General features: G+C 33.4%; 1 protein-coding gene across 6 annotated transcripts in view; it reads right to left on the reverse strand.

Annotated features, from left to right (window-relative positions):
- Positions 1-16,810, reverse strand: part of rdgA (retinal degeneration A) — a 381,505-nt gene that overhangs the window by 58,818 nt on the left and 305,877 nt on the right. For all 6 annotated transcript variants that reach the window (XR_012467391.1, XM_074183068.1, XM_074183066.1 and 3 more), the window contains one exon: positions 6,523-6,647. Coding sequence is in view for 5 of the 6 variants with exons in the window: in XM_074183068.1 (XP_074039169.1) it covers positions 6,523-6,647 (125 nt within the window). In the remaining variant the exon portion in view is untranslated. The remainder of the gene's footprint in view (positions 1-6,522; positions 6,648-16,810) is intronic.

The following is a 16,810-nucleotide window of genomic DNA, read 5'->3' on the forward strand; positions in this document are numbered from 1 at the left end:
CATCGGCTACAAGAAAAATCTTCATTTTTTTCTAAACAATTCAAGATACTTTGTTGACCTACTCGAGGTAATCGAAGATGCAGAATGAAATCAAATAATTTGTCTCGATGCAGAAGCCTGATCGCCGATGTTCCTGTCGAGAAATCACTCCAGATTCTATAGAGGAAACTATCCCAAAACGAAGAAATGAGAGGTATAACGAGGTTACTAATGGAAATAATGATGCCATTCACCAGTTGCGTAACGTTCGAATTTGTTGCCCCAGACTTGATTTTTTGTATATCATGAGCTATTGTCTCATTGAGTATATCTATACCTTTACTATGCCACAATATAGTGGTGTCGTCAGCAAAAAGAGTGAATGTTCCAGGTATACTTATGTTCAAATCGTTAATATACAGCAGGAACAATATGGGACCGAGAACCGATTCCTGTGGTACACCAGTATTTATTTCAATACTGTTCGAACATTTAATCGTTTTCACAATCTGACTGCGTCCATTGAGATACCACTCAAACCACCGTAGTGTTATCCCTCTACATCCATAGATATTCAGCTTTCGTAGCAGTATTTTATGATCAACGCAGTCAAACGCTTTTGTAAGGTCACAAAATACTGCTGCAGTAGCATCTCCATCATTCATATTGGAATACACCTCAAACAGGAAAGAGAATATTGCATCATGTGTGTCTTGTTGCTTTGCAATAGTAGGAATGAGAGATATTGGTCGATAATTTGAAGCATCATCTAACCTTTATATAAAGGAATATCTATCGACAATTTCAGAAACGATGGCAACCTGCCATTTCTGAATGAAAGATTGATTAGTGATACGAGAGTTCTGAGCGGTTCTATCGGAAGAGTTTCAATAATTTTGATTGAAATTTCATCATAACTAGATGTTGATTTATTCCTTATATCACCAAAAATTCCAAACAGTTCATCAATATTCGTATCATCCAATTGAAGAGATTCATCGATTGCAACATTTTCTAAATTATTCAGTGGGTCATATGGTACCACAATATTCTGACTGAGCCTCTGTCCAATCGAACAGTAGAATTCATTTATATCGTCCACACTGATTGGTATTTCAATATATCTGCTCTATTTGGTACTATTTCTCCAATCATTCATGATAGACCAACTTTCTTTCATTTCATTGTGTGAGTTATCAATTCTTCAGCAAGTCTAATGGTATTCCTATAAATTCTCCGATAATTATTAAAATATAAATGAAAGTAAGAATTATTAGTGAATTTCCGCAGATGGTGTAAAGAGCGAAGATTTCTTGACGAAATTTTAATTCCTTGCGTCATCCAAGGCTTTTTATTTTTTGTTTTCATTCATCATTTCTTTTCATTCCTTCAGTTTTTTCATTTGTATTATTCATACTAGTATATTAATTATTTTTCAATTTATTTATCAACTCATTTTCATTTCAAGTCACATACATTTTATTTTATTTTTTTTCCAATTACCGTTCTTATATCTTGAAATTCCATATTCATAATCCATTTCTTTTGATCTTCCTTCGGTCCTAGTATTTTTGATAGTTTTTTTCTTTCACAGATTTAAAATCTGTCAACACAATGGAAGTCCTAAACTGTAACATTCACCAAGAAACATTGTCAACCACATTCAACAAAATCCATTCCTACTTGAAGACCTATCTACAATGATGAGAAAGAGCTTCCTGAAATTAATTGGCAATCTTGGTCATAAAGAATAACGATATGAAGGCCAGTCGATGCTTTTGATATGTAAAATGTAGAATTTGGAATCTGAGATCTTGCAATGAGATATTAGAGAGCAAAAAACCACACTCTCATTTGACGATGAATGTTTTGGGAGAAAGATGAAATATATTCATATTTTATCATGATGACTTTGTTTTCGCATTCTAAATCCTTTAGTTTTTGTCATAACAGCGCTTTTGATGATTCAGTAGCCAGAATATAGATGCCAGTAACTTCATTCCTGCACCATTAATTTTAAATAGTTTCTCAAGAAATGTTGTACCAGCCGACTCTCAGAAGTGAGTTATTTTCTATCTAACGGAGGATTTTCCACTATAAAACTTTAGCGTCATGTGACTAAATTCCCGTAATTCCCTTCTCGATTTCCAATTGTTTCCGGCCAACATTCCAATCTGGAATACTAACTGGAGAGAAATAGTTGCAAACTATTGAAAGAGCCCAGTTCAGACAATGATAACACATTGAATATAAATTCAGTTAGAATTTCTCGGTTCTCAATACAAATGAGACTGCACAGAGGTGCAGACGACTCAGTTGCTTGGTTGTTACGCATGAAGTCCGCAACACACGGAAGTTTTCGTATCGAAATATAATCAAAATTTGACTTCATGGTTAGTTTATGTTGGGAACTGAGTAAAAACAGTCTCGTTTCACTTATCGTTTCACTTCAAATAAACAGATATCAGAGGGTTTCGAAAAATGCCAGAAAGAAGTGGCTCAGTTTCCTATTTTATATACCTTTTCTTCAAATTTGAACTCTTCACTGTCACTGAGCTTTTTCCCAGCTGCTGAATTTTGTGAATCTTCTCAAGCGATTTGAATGAATCAAAATAAAAAATTCATAATATTGATGAATACAAGTGTTCAATATTCTATCCCATATTGGCTTGTTACCAGAAAAAAAAATTAATTTTCTCAGTCATCTGTGAAACCGATTCGGACTTTTTCCAAATATGGATAGCATTATTGAGTCAAAGCACCCAATTCACTGATGAAATTACGACTGTATTTGTATTACGACCTCAATGGTGAGGTCATTCCATTTGCAACGGAGGTGAAATTTCTTGGCATTGCCCTTGATCAAAAACTTACCTGGAACGCTCACTTGAAAAAAGTTTTAAACAAAGCCAGAATGTCCCTATGGATATGTCGAAGGATTTGTGGTGAAACTTGGGGTTCCGGTCCCAAACAAATCCATTAGATTCATGTAATGATTGCCAGACCAATGATCACTTATGGTGCAATTGTCAGATGACTTTACAGAAAACGGCCCAGGCGAAGCTCACAATGACAAGCTTGTCTGGCCATCAGTGGTGCCATCAGTACCACACCATCAGCGGCCATGGAGATCCTTCTAGATCTACCTCCTCTCCACATTTTTCTGGAGATAGAGGCTAGATGGACTGCATATAGACTTGTTCACATTGCCAATTGCACAAATCAATTTAACGCAGAGTGCAACAGACTGTTGGTTGACATTGGAAGTCACAGCATTCTGGAAATGACCTCTGACTTTATGCCTCTAACTGTCAACTACTAACTGCCGTAAAAAGTACTGTTCCCGAGTAGATAGGACTAGATCCTCCGGGAGAGGTAATATTAAGAGCAGATAGTTGTTGCTTCACAGATGGATCGAAAACACCTTTCGATTCTGGTGCGGGAGTTTTCAGTCGCAGACCCAGAACTATGCGACTCTATTTCAACCGAACATTTACACTATTCAATTGTGTGCGGAAAGATTGAAAGAATCTAACGTCATACACAAGTCAATTAAACTATTCTCGACCAGTCAAGCGGCGTTGGAAGCTCTTGGCTCCCACCAAGCAACATTCAAATTGATAGCAAATTTCCGCCAAAAACGACTCTCCTCCATAGGAAGACTTAACAGATTGTCACTGGTCTGGATTCCTGGCCATACTGTCCTGGAAGGCAACGAAGCTGCTTACTTTCTTGCAAAGGAGGGTGCTGCAAGCAGCAGGCTTTAGCAAACAAAGATCGTCTTCGAGTGATGACTGATTTGAAGGTGATTGACAATGTTTCATGATGAATTTCATTAGTTCGGACATCCATTGTCTGATATTATATAAAATGATTTGAAATCCCTGAAAGGACTAATAAAAAAATAGAATAAAAATGAATAGCTGAAAATGACAATTATATTAAGAAAAAAACCTGAAATGAAATGATAGTGAAATAAAATACAAGTAAAAATGAAATAATTGAACGAAAAATAAAAAGTTTAGAGATTTCAAGCCAAATTACTTCACGACGTTTCGATTGTTAGTATCCACAATAGTCTTCGGGAAATGACTGACGATTGTGGATACTAGCAATCGGAACGTCGTGAAGTAACTTGGCTTGGAATCTATCAATTTTTTTTAATTTCCTGTTCAATTGTTCTACTTTTACTTGTATTTTATTTCACTATTATTTCATTTCAAGTTCTTTTGCTTAATATAATTGTTATTTTCAGCTATTCATTTTCAATTCTTCTTTTTGTATTAGTTCTTTCAGAGATTTCAAATCATTTTATATATAATCAGACAATGTACTTCCGAATTAATGAAATTCCCTGTATTTTTACTTACATTCTAATATTAGTTTTTACATTTTTAACAATGCTCAAACATTGGCATGCCCTTCTTCATTCCTCATATACCTGACTAAACGTGATTTTTTGAAACGATTGTGGTTTTTCGCAACAGAGTCAATTTATTTGAATTCACGAAATTACAAAATTTTGTCATGTTTAGTCCAGAAGGGTAGAATGGAAGTCTTCATTTTTGAAAAATGAATTGATGGAAATGATATTTTATTAAACTATGGGTTATTATTCAGTTTACAGAAAACTATTATTCTTCAAATGATACTTGGCCGTTTGTCTGTAGTTAAATTCTTGGTCGTAAAATGATCAAACAGGATACAATCTGTCGAAAAAAAAATACCAGTGTAATAAAAATGAAAAGAAACTTGGTTACTAGATTATTGGCATATAGCATCTTTGCATTTAAAATATGAATCAGATTTGTTTTAAGGTGGTTGACAATGTTTCGTGGTGTATTTCATCAGTTCGGACTTCCATTGTCTAATATAATATAAATTGATTTGAAATCCCTGGAAAAAAAAAATGAAAAAGATCAACCAAAAATAACAATTTTATTAAACAAAAAACTAAAATCACAAAGAAATAACGTACAAGCAACAACCAAGAAAATAAAAAAATTAAATATTAATAAAAGCTGAAAATTAAAAAATATTATCAACAAAAAATGAAAAAATAAAAATTGAAAGATTCCAAACCAAGTTACGTCACGACGTTTCGATTGTTAGTATCCACAATCGTCTTCGGGTGATAATTCGAAGACGAGTCAATTATATTTTTTAATTTTCAGCTTTTATTAATATTTCAATTTTTATTTTTTTGGTTGTTGCTTGTATGTTATTTCTTTGTAATTTCAGTTTTCTGTTTGACAAAATTTTTATTTTCGGTTAATCTTTTTTTCAGGGATTTCAAATCAATTTATGTTATGAATTTCACTAGTTCGGACTTCCATTGTCTATTATATAAAATTATTTGAAATCCCTGAAACAAGTAAAAAAGAATAATTAAAAAGAATAGTTGAAATAACAATTATATTAAGCAACAATAAACCTGAAATGAAATGATAGTGAAATAACCTACAAGTAAAAATGTAATAATTGAATAAATAAAAATTAAAGGAATGCAAAAAGGAAATAATAAAAATAAAAAAGTGTAGAGATTCCAAGTCAAGTTAGTTCACGACGTTTCGATTGTAGATACCAACAATTTCAAATCATTTTATATAATAGACAATGGAAGTCCGAACTAGTGAAATTCATCACGAAACATTGTCAATCACCTTCAAACAAACAATTTATGTTATATTAGACGATAGAAGTCCGAACTGATGAAATGAATCAGATTATTAAATAAATGAATAAACTACTTGAACTCTGTAACAACAAAGACAAATTTCTGGAGGAAACAGACCGGTGTAGGTTCTAGGCAACATATGACAATAAAGTCTTTAGCAAAAGGTTCAAAAATGAAAAAAAAAAAATTCCAAGTGACAGTAGAAAATGAGAAACTGGGCACCTTTTTTTTTAATTTCTCTAGGTCATCAAAAATATTTATTTTTTATGATTTCCCAAAAAAAAATTAAGAATTCAACAGGTTTAGAGTAGTACATGACGAAAAAAGGCTGTTTTTTCATTCATTTATCAAAAACAAACCAACTGTGAAGTCAAATGTTGATTATATTCATCAATAAAAACTTTCTGACGTTGCATATTCCATGTGTGATGTTATATAGTCCTTACAGTATCTCAATATTGTTTAAATTGAGTTTCCTTCATAGTGTTATCGTATTTATCTGAATAGTATACTGTTAGATAAATATTTGGAAGTCAAAATCAAAATAATTAAACTTTTCTGTTTGAAATTTGTGCCAATCAGGCTAACTTCGTGAAACCACATAGTGTCAGAATTAATAACCAATGAGAAATATGATCATTGGGTTCGAACATCGTATGCAACGAGAAAGCGTAGAGTCAGGAATGACAACTATGTATCGGCTAATTGTCTTTTGGATGAAGTTCCTAACCGGCTAGATGTGCAACATCTGAATGAACGTATGATGATCCCCGTTTTTCTCGAATCAATCTATTTTTCCACTGGATCATTACAATAATTGGAGGGAAGTTCGAAACTTCTTTCGAATTATTTTTATAAAACTTTACCTTATGTTTAGATTTTTTGACGCTGGTTCGTTTCTTTGGGGCTTTTCGCAAACTCGACTTGAAGCTTCCTTTCTTTGGCAACTTGACTATCCATGATGGAGGAACTATACTATTGCAATGGACACCTGTAACAAAAAGAATTTATGATGGGTGTTTTTTAAAATTTCAAATATTTTGCATGTGCAGAACAGAAAATGGAAAGAAGCACCTCAAAAAATAATCATTTCCTCGAAACATTTATTGATATTGTATAAAACCGTGCAGATGATTCAATAATTTTCTTGTTACGATGATAGCACGTTTATTCTTCCATAGTGTAGGTTAGTTTAATGCCAGCGGTACGAATCATATTCAAATTGAAAAAGAAATATATTAGAAGGGGTTCATTTTTCTCGAAATGACAAAAATTTTCAAAGAACCGAAATCATTCAATTATAGAACTGATGTAAATCATTTAAGCGTAATCTATTCATATCTACTGAGTCGCTCTCTTCAAGGGATTTCTAACAACTAATATAACCTTTCGAAAGATTATTACAATATTGGCAACCCTTTATAGTTGGTGTTTTTATTTTTCATCTCACATTGTATGTTGGGAACAAGGTCAAGAAAATGACTGCCATTAATTTCATTACTGTCAACTTTACATTATCCAGTCATTTAATTCAGTCTCCATGGTAGTCCATGATCAGATGAAAATTTGTGTTTTCAAATAATTAAATCAATCAATACATAAAGTAGAGTTTTTATATTCATGTTGTTTTTACTGAGAGTGTTTGTCATTTGTGATATGTTATTTTTTTGTCAAATCGATATCAAAATCAATTTTATTATTATTTAAACATATTTAAACAGATTGTAGAGTGCCTGATAGAGAGCCAATAAAGACCCGAAAGCTAGAACAGAAAAAAGAGTTCACTTATCTTATCATCCCCTCGTTGACTGCATACCCAAAAAATAATAAGGATTCTTCTTTAACTTTGACAGTCGTCTAACGTTCACACAACTATATATATGTAAACGAAGTGAGTGACACTTCATTTAGTTTGAATTTGCCGCGTAATAACTTTGATGTATAGTTTATCTGTGAACTCTTTGGAATCTATGGTTCTGTGGGTCACATGTCTCCATGTGATGAATATGTAGGTTATTTATGTTAAAGAAGATATTGCAATTTAAACAATTAATAGGAACTGGTGAAGCAATAGCTTTAAATGTTGTTTCTCTTTTCGAGTTAGTTTGAGATTAATTAATGTTGAAGAATGTTTTGTTGAAAATGTAAAAACTGGTTTATGTAATAAAATCCTCACTTCTTTTCAGAGCAACTCAATTTGGGTTATACTTTTACTGTTCCACAGAATATCTAAGGATAATTATAAAACACACTATAAAACAACATTTCTATAACTGGTTTCCAAGAATAATGGAAAAGTTTAGATTCGAGTTCATTGTCAAAGCCAGTGAAGATGTGAAAACAAATGTTATTTGTGTAACGACAATCACGGATTTGGATGGCCGAACCTTTGTGATCCAGGATAAATTACAACCTGTGAGACTACATGATGCAATAATACAGACCCAAGTTTTTCAGAAAGTGAAGGCTACATTACAAAGACGGCATGAGAAACGACAGGTGTGGATATCGGTAAACCCGGAGATGAAGGCAGTTTATTCTGATGAAGATGGAAATATACAATTCATGGGATACCTATTGGGGGAAAAAGCAAAACCACAAACTTCTACAACAGGATTTTCAGAAGAATCCCTGGCAAGAATCATGGAAAGCTGCAAGGAAATGAATGAAGGTTCATCGAAACCTTTTAATATGAGGAAAATTACAGAAAAAGTTGTTATAGAAAAATTCAATAGCAAGATTACTAATGTGTCCCAGTGGATGACTATCTTTGAAGCAGAATGTGCACGTATAGGAATAGAAGATGATGTCAAAACAATTGAAATTTTTAGGTTATTTATAGAAGACTCTTGTTTAGACTAGTATAGTTCCATGCTCATAAAGCATACAATAAATTCAGAATGGGCAATGGGCAGGATCTAATGTGTCCTTAATAAATTCAATTAATGGCGTAAAAAAATCAATAGGAATGGTTTCTTTGAAAATTAAAATTTTCGAAATTGAAAAACATGTTAATATTTTTGTTATAGATGAAGGCAACTTCGACTATGATTTCCTAGTTCGGTTAGACTGTATACAAATATTTCATTTACCTCAAAATGAAAATTTAAATATTACTCAAAATTTCCTTAACAATAATAATAAAGACTACCTAATAAATAAAGAAAAGCAACCTATAAACACTAAAGAAATTCCTGGCAATTCAGATAGTGGCATAGGGAATGAACAGGATATGTATGATGAAAAAAAAGATATGGATATCACAAACAAAAATGAAAAAGAAATTATCATTAATGAGTATAAAATAAACTATAATGAAAATATAATAGTTGATAATTTTCTGATATTTCAGTAAATAATTTAATTTTTGCTAAAGACAAATATGATATAGGTACTGTAAAAGATTATGAAGCGCATATTGATTTGTTTATAGATAAATACTGTAGTGAGAGACCGTATAGGTGCTCTATTGAAGATATGAAGGAAATTGAACATCAAATTTCAAAATTACTAGAAAATAATTTAATCGAGGAGTCATATAGTCCTTTAGCTGCTCCGGTAACTCTAGCATTTAAAAAAGAAGAAGGGAGGAGATCAAGACTTTGTATAGATTTTCGTGAATTAAATAAAATTGTAGTCCCCCAATCGCAACCTTTTCCTCTAATCAAAGATTTAATGGTTAAAACAAGGAAATGTAAATTTTTTTCAACATTCGATATAAACTCAGCGTTTTGGTCCATACCCCTTAAAATTGAAGATAGACAAAAAACTGCATTTGTTACAAAGGGGGCACACTTTCAATGGACGTGTTTACCTTTTGGCTTAAAAACTTCACCCGCTATTTTTCAGAGAATATTGAGTAGCATTATAAGGAAGCATAAACTGTCAGATTTTACTGTCAATTACATAGATGATATTTTAGTATTTTCTGTAACGTTCAAAAAACACATTGAGCACTTATCCTGATTATTGGAAGCAATTTCTAAAGAAGTTTATAAATTAAAATTCACGAAATGTAACTTTGCACAGGACTCTGTAAAATATCTAGGGCACATAATAAAAAACAATACTGTCACTCCACTAAAAGATAATTTGATTGCCATAAAACAATTTCCGATTCCAAGAACACAAAGAAACATCCGACAATTTTTAGGAAAAATCAATTTCTATGGAAAATATGTGCCAAATATTTCAATTATACTACATCCTTTACAAAATTTATTGAGAAAAGGAGAAAAATTCGTTTGGTCCAATAAATGTCAAGAATCCTTTGATACTGTAAAAAAACTACTTTGCTCAAAACCTATTCTAATCATCTTTGATCCTGACTTGCCAATACATATTTATACAGATGCTAGCATACAAGGTATAGGTGCGATTTTAAAACAAATGCAACCCAATGGGGATGAAAAGCCTTGCGCATATTTTTCCAAAAAATTAAGTGACTCTCAAAAAAAGAAAAAAGCCATATATCTTGAGTGTTTGGCAATAAAAGAGGCAGTAAAATACTGGCAACACTGGCTTATAGGAAAAACTTTCACGGTTTTTTCAGATCACCAACCTTTAGAAAAAATAAATATTAAGGCCAGAACAGACGAAGAACTGGGAGAGTTAACGTATTATTTGTCACAGTTTGATTTTAAAATAATATATTCCCCGGCTAAATATAATACAGAGGCAGATACTTTAAGCAGAAACCCTGTGTTAGAATCGTATGAAAATGAAGATAGTTTAAAAGTACTGAATTTTGTTGAATTAGAAGACATACGGAATGATCAAGATAAAAATGAAGATATAAAACAAAATAAAAATAAACTTATTTTCAAACATAATATATATTATAAAGAGATAGGAAAAAAGGAAAAGATTGTTCTAACTGAAGAATTAAGTAAAAATATTATAAAACATGTACATCACTACTAGTGTCATATAGGAAGAAAACAAATGGGAAACAAGATTAAACCCTTTTATAAAGCTAAGAATTTATTGGATAATATAAAAAAATATGTGAAAACTGTGAGGTCTGTATAAAAAATAAATCTAGAGAAAAATAAAAGTTCGGACTAATGTTTCACTTAGGTCCAGCTACCTATCCGTTCGAAATAGTGTCTATTGACACCATAGGAGGAATGATTTTATAAAACTTGTCCAAAAAGTAACACAAGATCATAAAATAAACTTGATTCTATCAGACCAATATCCTGGCATAAATTCAGAGGATTTCAAAAAATTTTTAGAGAAAGAAGATATACCTATAGTTTTCACTGCAGTAAATGCGGCATTTTCAAATGGATTGAATGAAAGATTAAACCAAACTTTGGTTAATAACATTCGTTGTAAGATTAATGAAAGGAGGAATAAAATTGCTTGGACAACTATTGCTCATGAATGCACGGAAAAATATAATGAAACTGAACATAGTGTAACAGGGTTCTCCCCGAAATGTTTATTGGAGGAAAAATATCAACATTCTACCAGATGAACTGAAACAAACACAGAATCATCTATTACGAGACCGAAAAACCGCCTTAGAAAATAGTATAAAATCACACAATTATAATAAACAAAGATTTGATAATAATAGAAAACATTATGAACTAAAAGTCGGAGAGTCTGTATATGTTGAAAACGGAAATCGGTTAAACCGAAAAAAACTAGATGAATTGAAAATTGGACATTATCAAATTGTAGACAAAATATCCAATTCAATTTACAAAGTAAACACGGGTCACAAAAAGTCAGAGTCGAGTCTCTTCCATATTACAAAGCTTATTCCAGTAATAGAGTGAAACGGTATTTAAAGTGGGAGGGGAGATGTAAACGAAGTGAGTGACACTTCATTTAGTTCGAATTTGCCGCGTAATAACTTTCATGTATAGTTTATCTGTGAACTCTTTGGAATCTATGGTTCTGTGGGTCACATGTCTCCATGTGATGAATATGTAGGTTAGTTATATTAAAGAAGATATTGCAATTTAAACAATTAATAGGAACTGGTGAAGCAATAGCTTTAAATGTTGTTTCTCTTTTCAGGTTAGTTTGAGATTAATTAATGTTGAAGAATGTTTTGTTGAAAATGTAAAAACTGGTTTAAGTAATTAAATCCTCCTCTCCTTTTAGAGCAACTCAATTTTGGTTATACTTTTACTGTTCCACAGAATATCTAAGGATAATTATAAAAATAATATATAAGCAGGAATATAAAAAAGGAATATAAATCAAAACAATTATTTACAACACATACACTTCATATCAGTTCTCTATTATTAATCCAGCCCTCCATTATTCTGTGAATTTTTGTTTTGTCACTTTCTTTAACAAATGATAGGAGTTGGTTTTTTAATCCTTTCAAAGAAGTTTCATTGATTATTGTTTGTGGTAGTTGTCTGAATGATTTAGGTGCTAAGTAGGAGTAATTTTTTGACCTCTTGTTTTTGAAGTTGTTGGTATACAATATTGATTCTTCGATCTTGTTTTTCAGATAAATTCTCATTATTGATGAATAGAGCTATAGAGATAACGTTTGAAAACTGTGAAACATATCTAATTTGCATTATACTTTTTGAGAAAGCAAAAATGAATTGACAGAAAATACTTAATCTCATTTCCGGAATTGTAGGGGACTGAGAAGTAAAACAATTGAATTTTATGGCAACACTATCGAGCGGAGTTATGATGTTGTTTAGCTGTAGAAACGTGGTTGAGAGACGACATCTATGATGTTGAATTAATGGAGTATACTGTATTGAGGACAGACAGAAACTTAGAGTACACAGGGAAAATGAGAGGGGGTGGTGTCTTGATAGGTTTGAAAACATCTGAATTTAACATTCAAAATGTTTATAAGAAAAATTGAATTTATGAGTTATTAGCTGCTTATAAGAAAGTGAAAAACTCAGTAAAATGTTCTATAATTGTTTTATATTTACCATCTGAATGTTCTAGCTCAGTATATGGGAAAATATTTGAAATCTTGCAGGAATTGGTGGATACTCTATATATTTGGAGACTTCAGTATGATAGAAGTGAGAGGAGTTGATTCTATATTATTCAACATAAATGCAAATTCAATAGTAATGCACGATTTTCTGAATTTAAATTCTTACTCGTTACATAAGAATATTCAAAATGCACAAGGTAAGACTTTGGATCTGATAGTTGGCCAGGAAAATGAAAATTGAGACATTGATAGAATATATAATTGGACCATAGAAAATAATTATACTTTGATATTAATAATAAAAATACTTTTTCATCAAAGGCATGACCAATTTTTACCTAGAACCCTTACAGGTAATTAGAATTTTTGAATATTCCAGAAAAAATACCTGAAGTAATTATATTTGACAGGTAAATTTGATTCAGGTACTTATTAATATTCTGATTCTGGGGTGCTTATCTATATAAGGTGTGAACATTTCATTTACTCCCAGTTATAGTGTTGTGTTAAAGTGTTAAAGTTTGTGTTGTGATAAGAAGTGAATTGTAGGAGGTTTAGTTATCATGGAGTATGATATGAATATGGAGGAAGACATTGAGCAGTTATTGCAAATGGGACCTGCTATAAACATGGAGGAATACATTGACGATTTATGGCAAGTGGAATCTCTGGCGGAAATCCAGGCATCTGCGAAAATCCAGGCATCTGCGGAAATCCAGGCACCTGCGGAAATCGAAACACCTGCAAGAGAGGGAAAGGCAATCGAGAAAAGATGCCAGGTCAAATTGTTAGATGAACCGCTTACTCTACAGTGCAAATGGGACACATGCGAAATAGAGTGCAATTCTTGGGAAGCATTCGACGTACATTTAATGAACCACGCTACTGTCGATTCGGGTGACTCAAAATGTTCATGGACCGATTGCGAACACCATGCAATTTCCACCGAGGCATTGAAGTACCACTTATCGCTTCACGGGTATTATTCAAAGCTGATAAATATTGGGCAGAATTCAGTGGAGAGGAATGGTTTACCTGAATGCCACCAGAAGAAAGCGCTGAAGATGCCGAATAATATGTCTGGCTACAGTTGCGAGTGGAATTATTGCTCATCTACTTTCGTGACAATTTTTCAATTTTTATCGCACTTGGTGGCACATGTCAAAGTGGGTACGAGCATTGGGTCCAAAAATGAAAAGGTTCCCTGTTTATGGAGGGGATGTACAGCGAAATTTGCGACTCGCACCAAATTAACAGATCACTTGAGGACTCATTCAGAAGAGAAAGTGATTGGTTGTCCTACGTGTTTAGCCACATTTGCGAACAGAACCAAATTCGCTGATCACAGGAAACGACAACAACCAAGTGTTGCTAGTTCTCATCATTGTCTTGAATGTGATAAATTATTCGCAAGTGGACGACTGTTGAGAGACCACGTACGGACTCATACGAACGGTTTCAAGTGCACGATGTGCGTTATGTCCTTCCCGAAATCGTCACATCTTGTAACACACATACGGTTCAAGCATTTGGATGCTAAACCTTATGAATGCCCCTCTTGCGACAAGTGTTTCGTGACGAAGAGCAATTTAGATGCACACATGATGATCCACAACAAAGAGAATCCTATGAAGTGTGACACGTGCGATTTTAGTTGTCGTACTAAAATCGGGTTGAATAGTCACCGAGCGAAAGAACATGGTGCTGCTAGTTCATGTTACATGTGCCACTGTTGTAATAGGCAATTCAAACAAGGTTCGTGTTTAACAAGGCATCTAGTGAAGGAGCATAATTATTTTTTGGCTCCAGGGCATACACGGTTCAAATATCGGCAGGACCGTGATGGGTTCCATCGCCTGCAGACTATCAGATATGAGACTCAGGCAGCAGCTCAGCAAGTCAATGAGCCACCGCCAAAATGTGACGATGATAATAATCAGTACTTGGTCGAGTACAACGTGGGTGGAGATGGAATGTCTATACACATATCGAAAAATGTTGGAGGATCTGTTCCAGAAGATGGCCCCCATGATTCATCAGAATGTTCAACGGCAGGCGTCGCGACTTCAAGCAGCGCAATGTCAAAGTGAACCTTTTCCGACAAAGGTTACGCAAGTATGGCAGGACTGACGCCCATACGGAAGAGTATGGGGGTGGTGGACGGTTCTAGGGGTGGTTCGAGGCCTGAGGCTGCCTTCGGGACGGGGTAAGTCCTGCTCTAAATATCAGAAAGTTCATAGTGGATCTCCAATGGTGGAATCGGTTCGCACTGAAGTGAACCTTCCAAAGAAGGTAACGCAAGTATGGCAGACGTGACGCCCATACGGGCTAGTTTTGATGCAGGTGTCATTCCACAGATCTCTTGTTTTGCCAATTTTTCAAATTTCTGTTGAAAGTTTAATAATTCAAAAACTGTAAATGAAATGGGGGAGTCGATATTTCAAATGAAGGGATTTTGGATACTAACGATTTTTTTCATTTTTTGCTTATTTTCATTTCATTGTAATTTCATTTTACGTTTTATTGCTTGATATAATCGATATTTTCAGCTATTGTTCTTTTAGATATTTCGAAACAGTAAAAGCCCGATGTAGTAAAATTTACCACGACACATTGTTAACCACTTCCAAACAAATATAAAAACTATATTTCCACCTGTTATAAACATACGGTCAATTCCGAATAACTCCAAATGAAGTGGAGTCTTACTAAGAAAACTGTGCTGCCTTCATAATAGTTCTTTTTTTTTCCTCTTGAAACATCAAGATTTTCTAGTAAAAACTTCAAGAACACCGCTAATTATTTTTTGTAAACGAGTTTTTGTCATCGAGCGTAAAAAAATGAACCACAAGCTCATCATTGTGGGATGAAACCCAAAGGCGAAGAGAATAGAACTCCACGGAGAATGAAAAACTTGTTGGAAGTTAAATTAATGTGCTTCCAAAAAAATCCTGCGAAAATACGTCATTGGCATTAAAAAACCCGCCTCATTAAAAATTATCCGTTCATTTTGAAAATAATGAAGCAATTTAGAATTTGTAAGCGTTGGCGGACGATAGAAAATCTATAATGAGTGAGCCTTTCGGTTTTTCTTCAGTGGCGCCAAGATAAACATTGCCGAGGAGCCGGAATCGAAAAAGTTTCTATTACAAAACAAACGGAGTTACTGGAATCAGGACGATATGATGCGTGGGTGGCGATTTTTTATTTCCACTATCCTGTTTGGCTTTCTCCGATCGTCCTAAATACGTTCCAATGAGTTTTTTCCAGGGAGTATGATGAATTACGATACGATAAAGGCGCGATAAAAATATTTCAGCAGCAAATATTCTCTGACAAGCATTTTTTTGAATTTATTGTTTTGAAAATTACGTAGAGCCATTTCAACAGAAAAAGTAACTACGTAACCACCAATTATTCAGTACTTTGTTGAATTTCGTCTGTAAATTGATTGATTAATGGAAACATTCAAGGTAAATCATCTTAAAAAAGCAAATACAGTGTGATAATTTGAAAACGTACCTCCAGCTATACTGCAGCTCCTATAGTAACTCTCAAAATATTCATTGAACTTGGGAAAGAAAGGTTAATAATTTCTACTTATCCATCTTCACAAAAAAATGTGGGAATCTTCCAAAGAGAGAAATAAAGCTGATTTCAAAGGAAATACTTTGTACAAAACTTGAAAAATAAGCCCTCCTGAAACAGATACTATTGGAAGTGGTGTCGTTGGAGCTGATAAAACTGTTATAAAGCTCGTGAAGTTGGACTTGCCTCTATGGCGAAAATAACAGGACTAACATTCTATGATATTAAATTTAAACGCGCAAACAAAGTTGTTCCTCTTTTAGCGATGTGTAGTACTATGAAAGTTCACGAAGAAAAAGTACCTGTTGACCCTGTTTTACTGTTCCAGCGCATGAGTATTACTGTAGCATTTCAAGATGAAATCGAGAAATATTTCGAATATGAATTGGCTCCCCACCCTTTATCGTTGTTTGATGACCACGGGATGCGTAAAACACAGAAGTCTGCCATTTACGATTGTTTCCAACAGGTCAATATTGAAATTGACAATAGTAATACGACATACATCATTGACGGTGGATGCTTACTACATCATGTTTTGTGGGATAGTGAAGAAACATTTAGTTCAATATGTACGTAGACATTTTGGTGCCAGAATTACGGTCGTATTTGATGGCTATGATGAT

This window comes from Leptinotarsa decemlineata, unplaced genomic scaffold (genome assembly GCF_025532065.1).
Source record: "Leptinotarsa decemlineata unplaced genomic scaffold, Ldec_3_MD MMD2_tig00026330_RagTag_RagTag, whole genome shotgun sequence".
Taxonomy (NCBI): domain Eukaryota; kingdom Metazoa; phylum Arthropoda; class Insecta; order Coleoptera; family Chrysomelidae; genus Leptinotarsa; species Leptinotarsa decemlineata.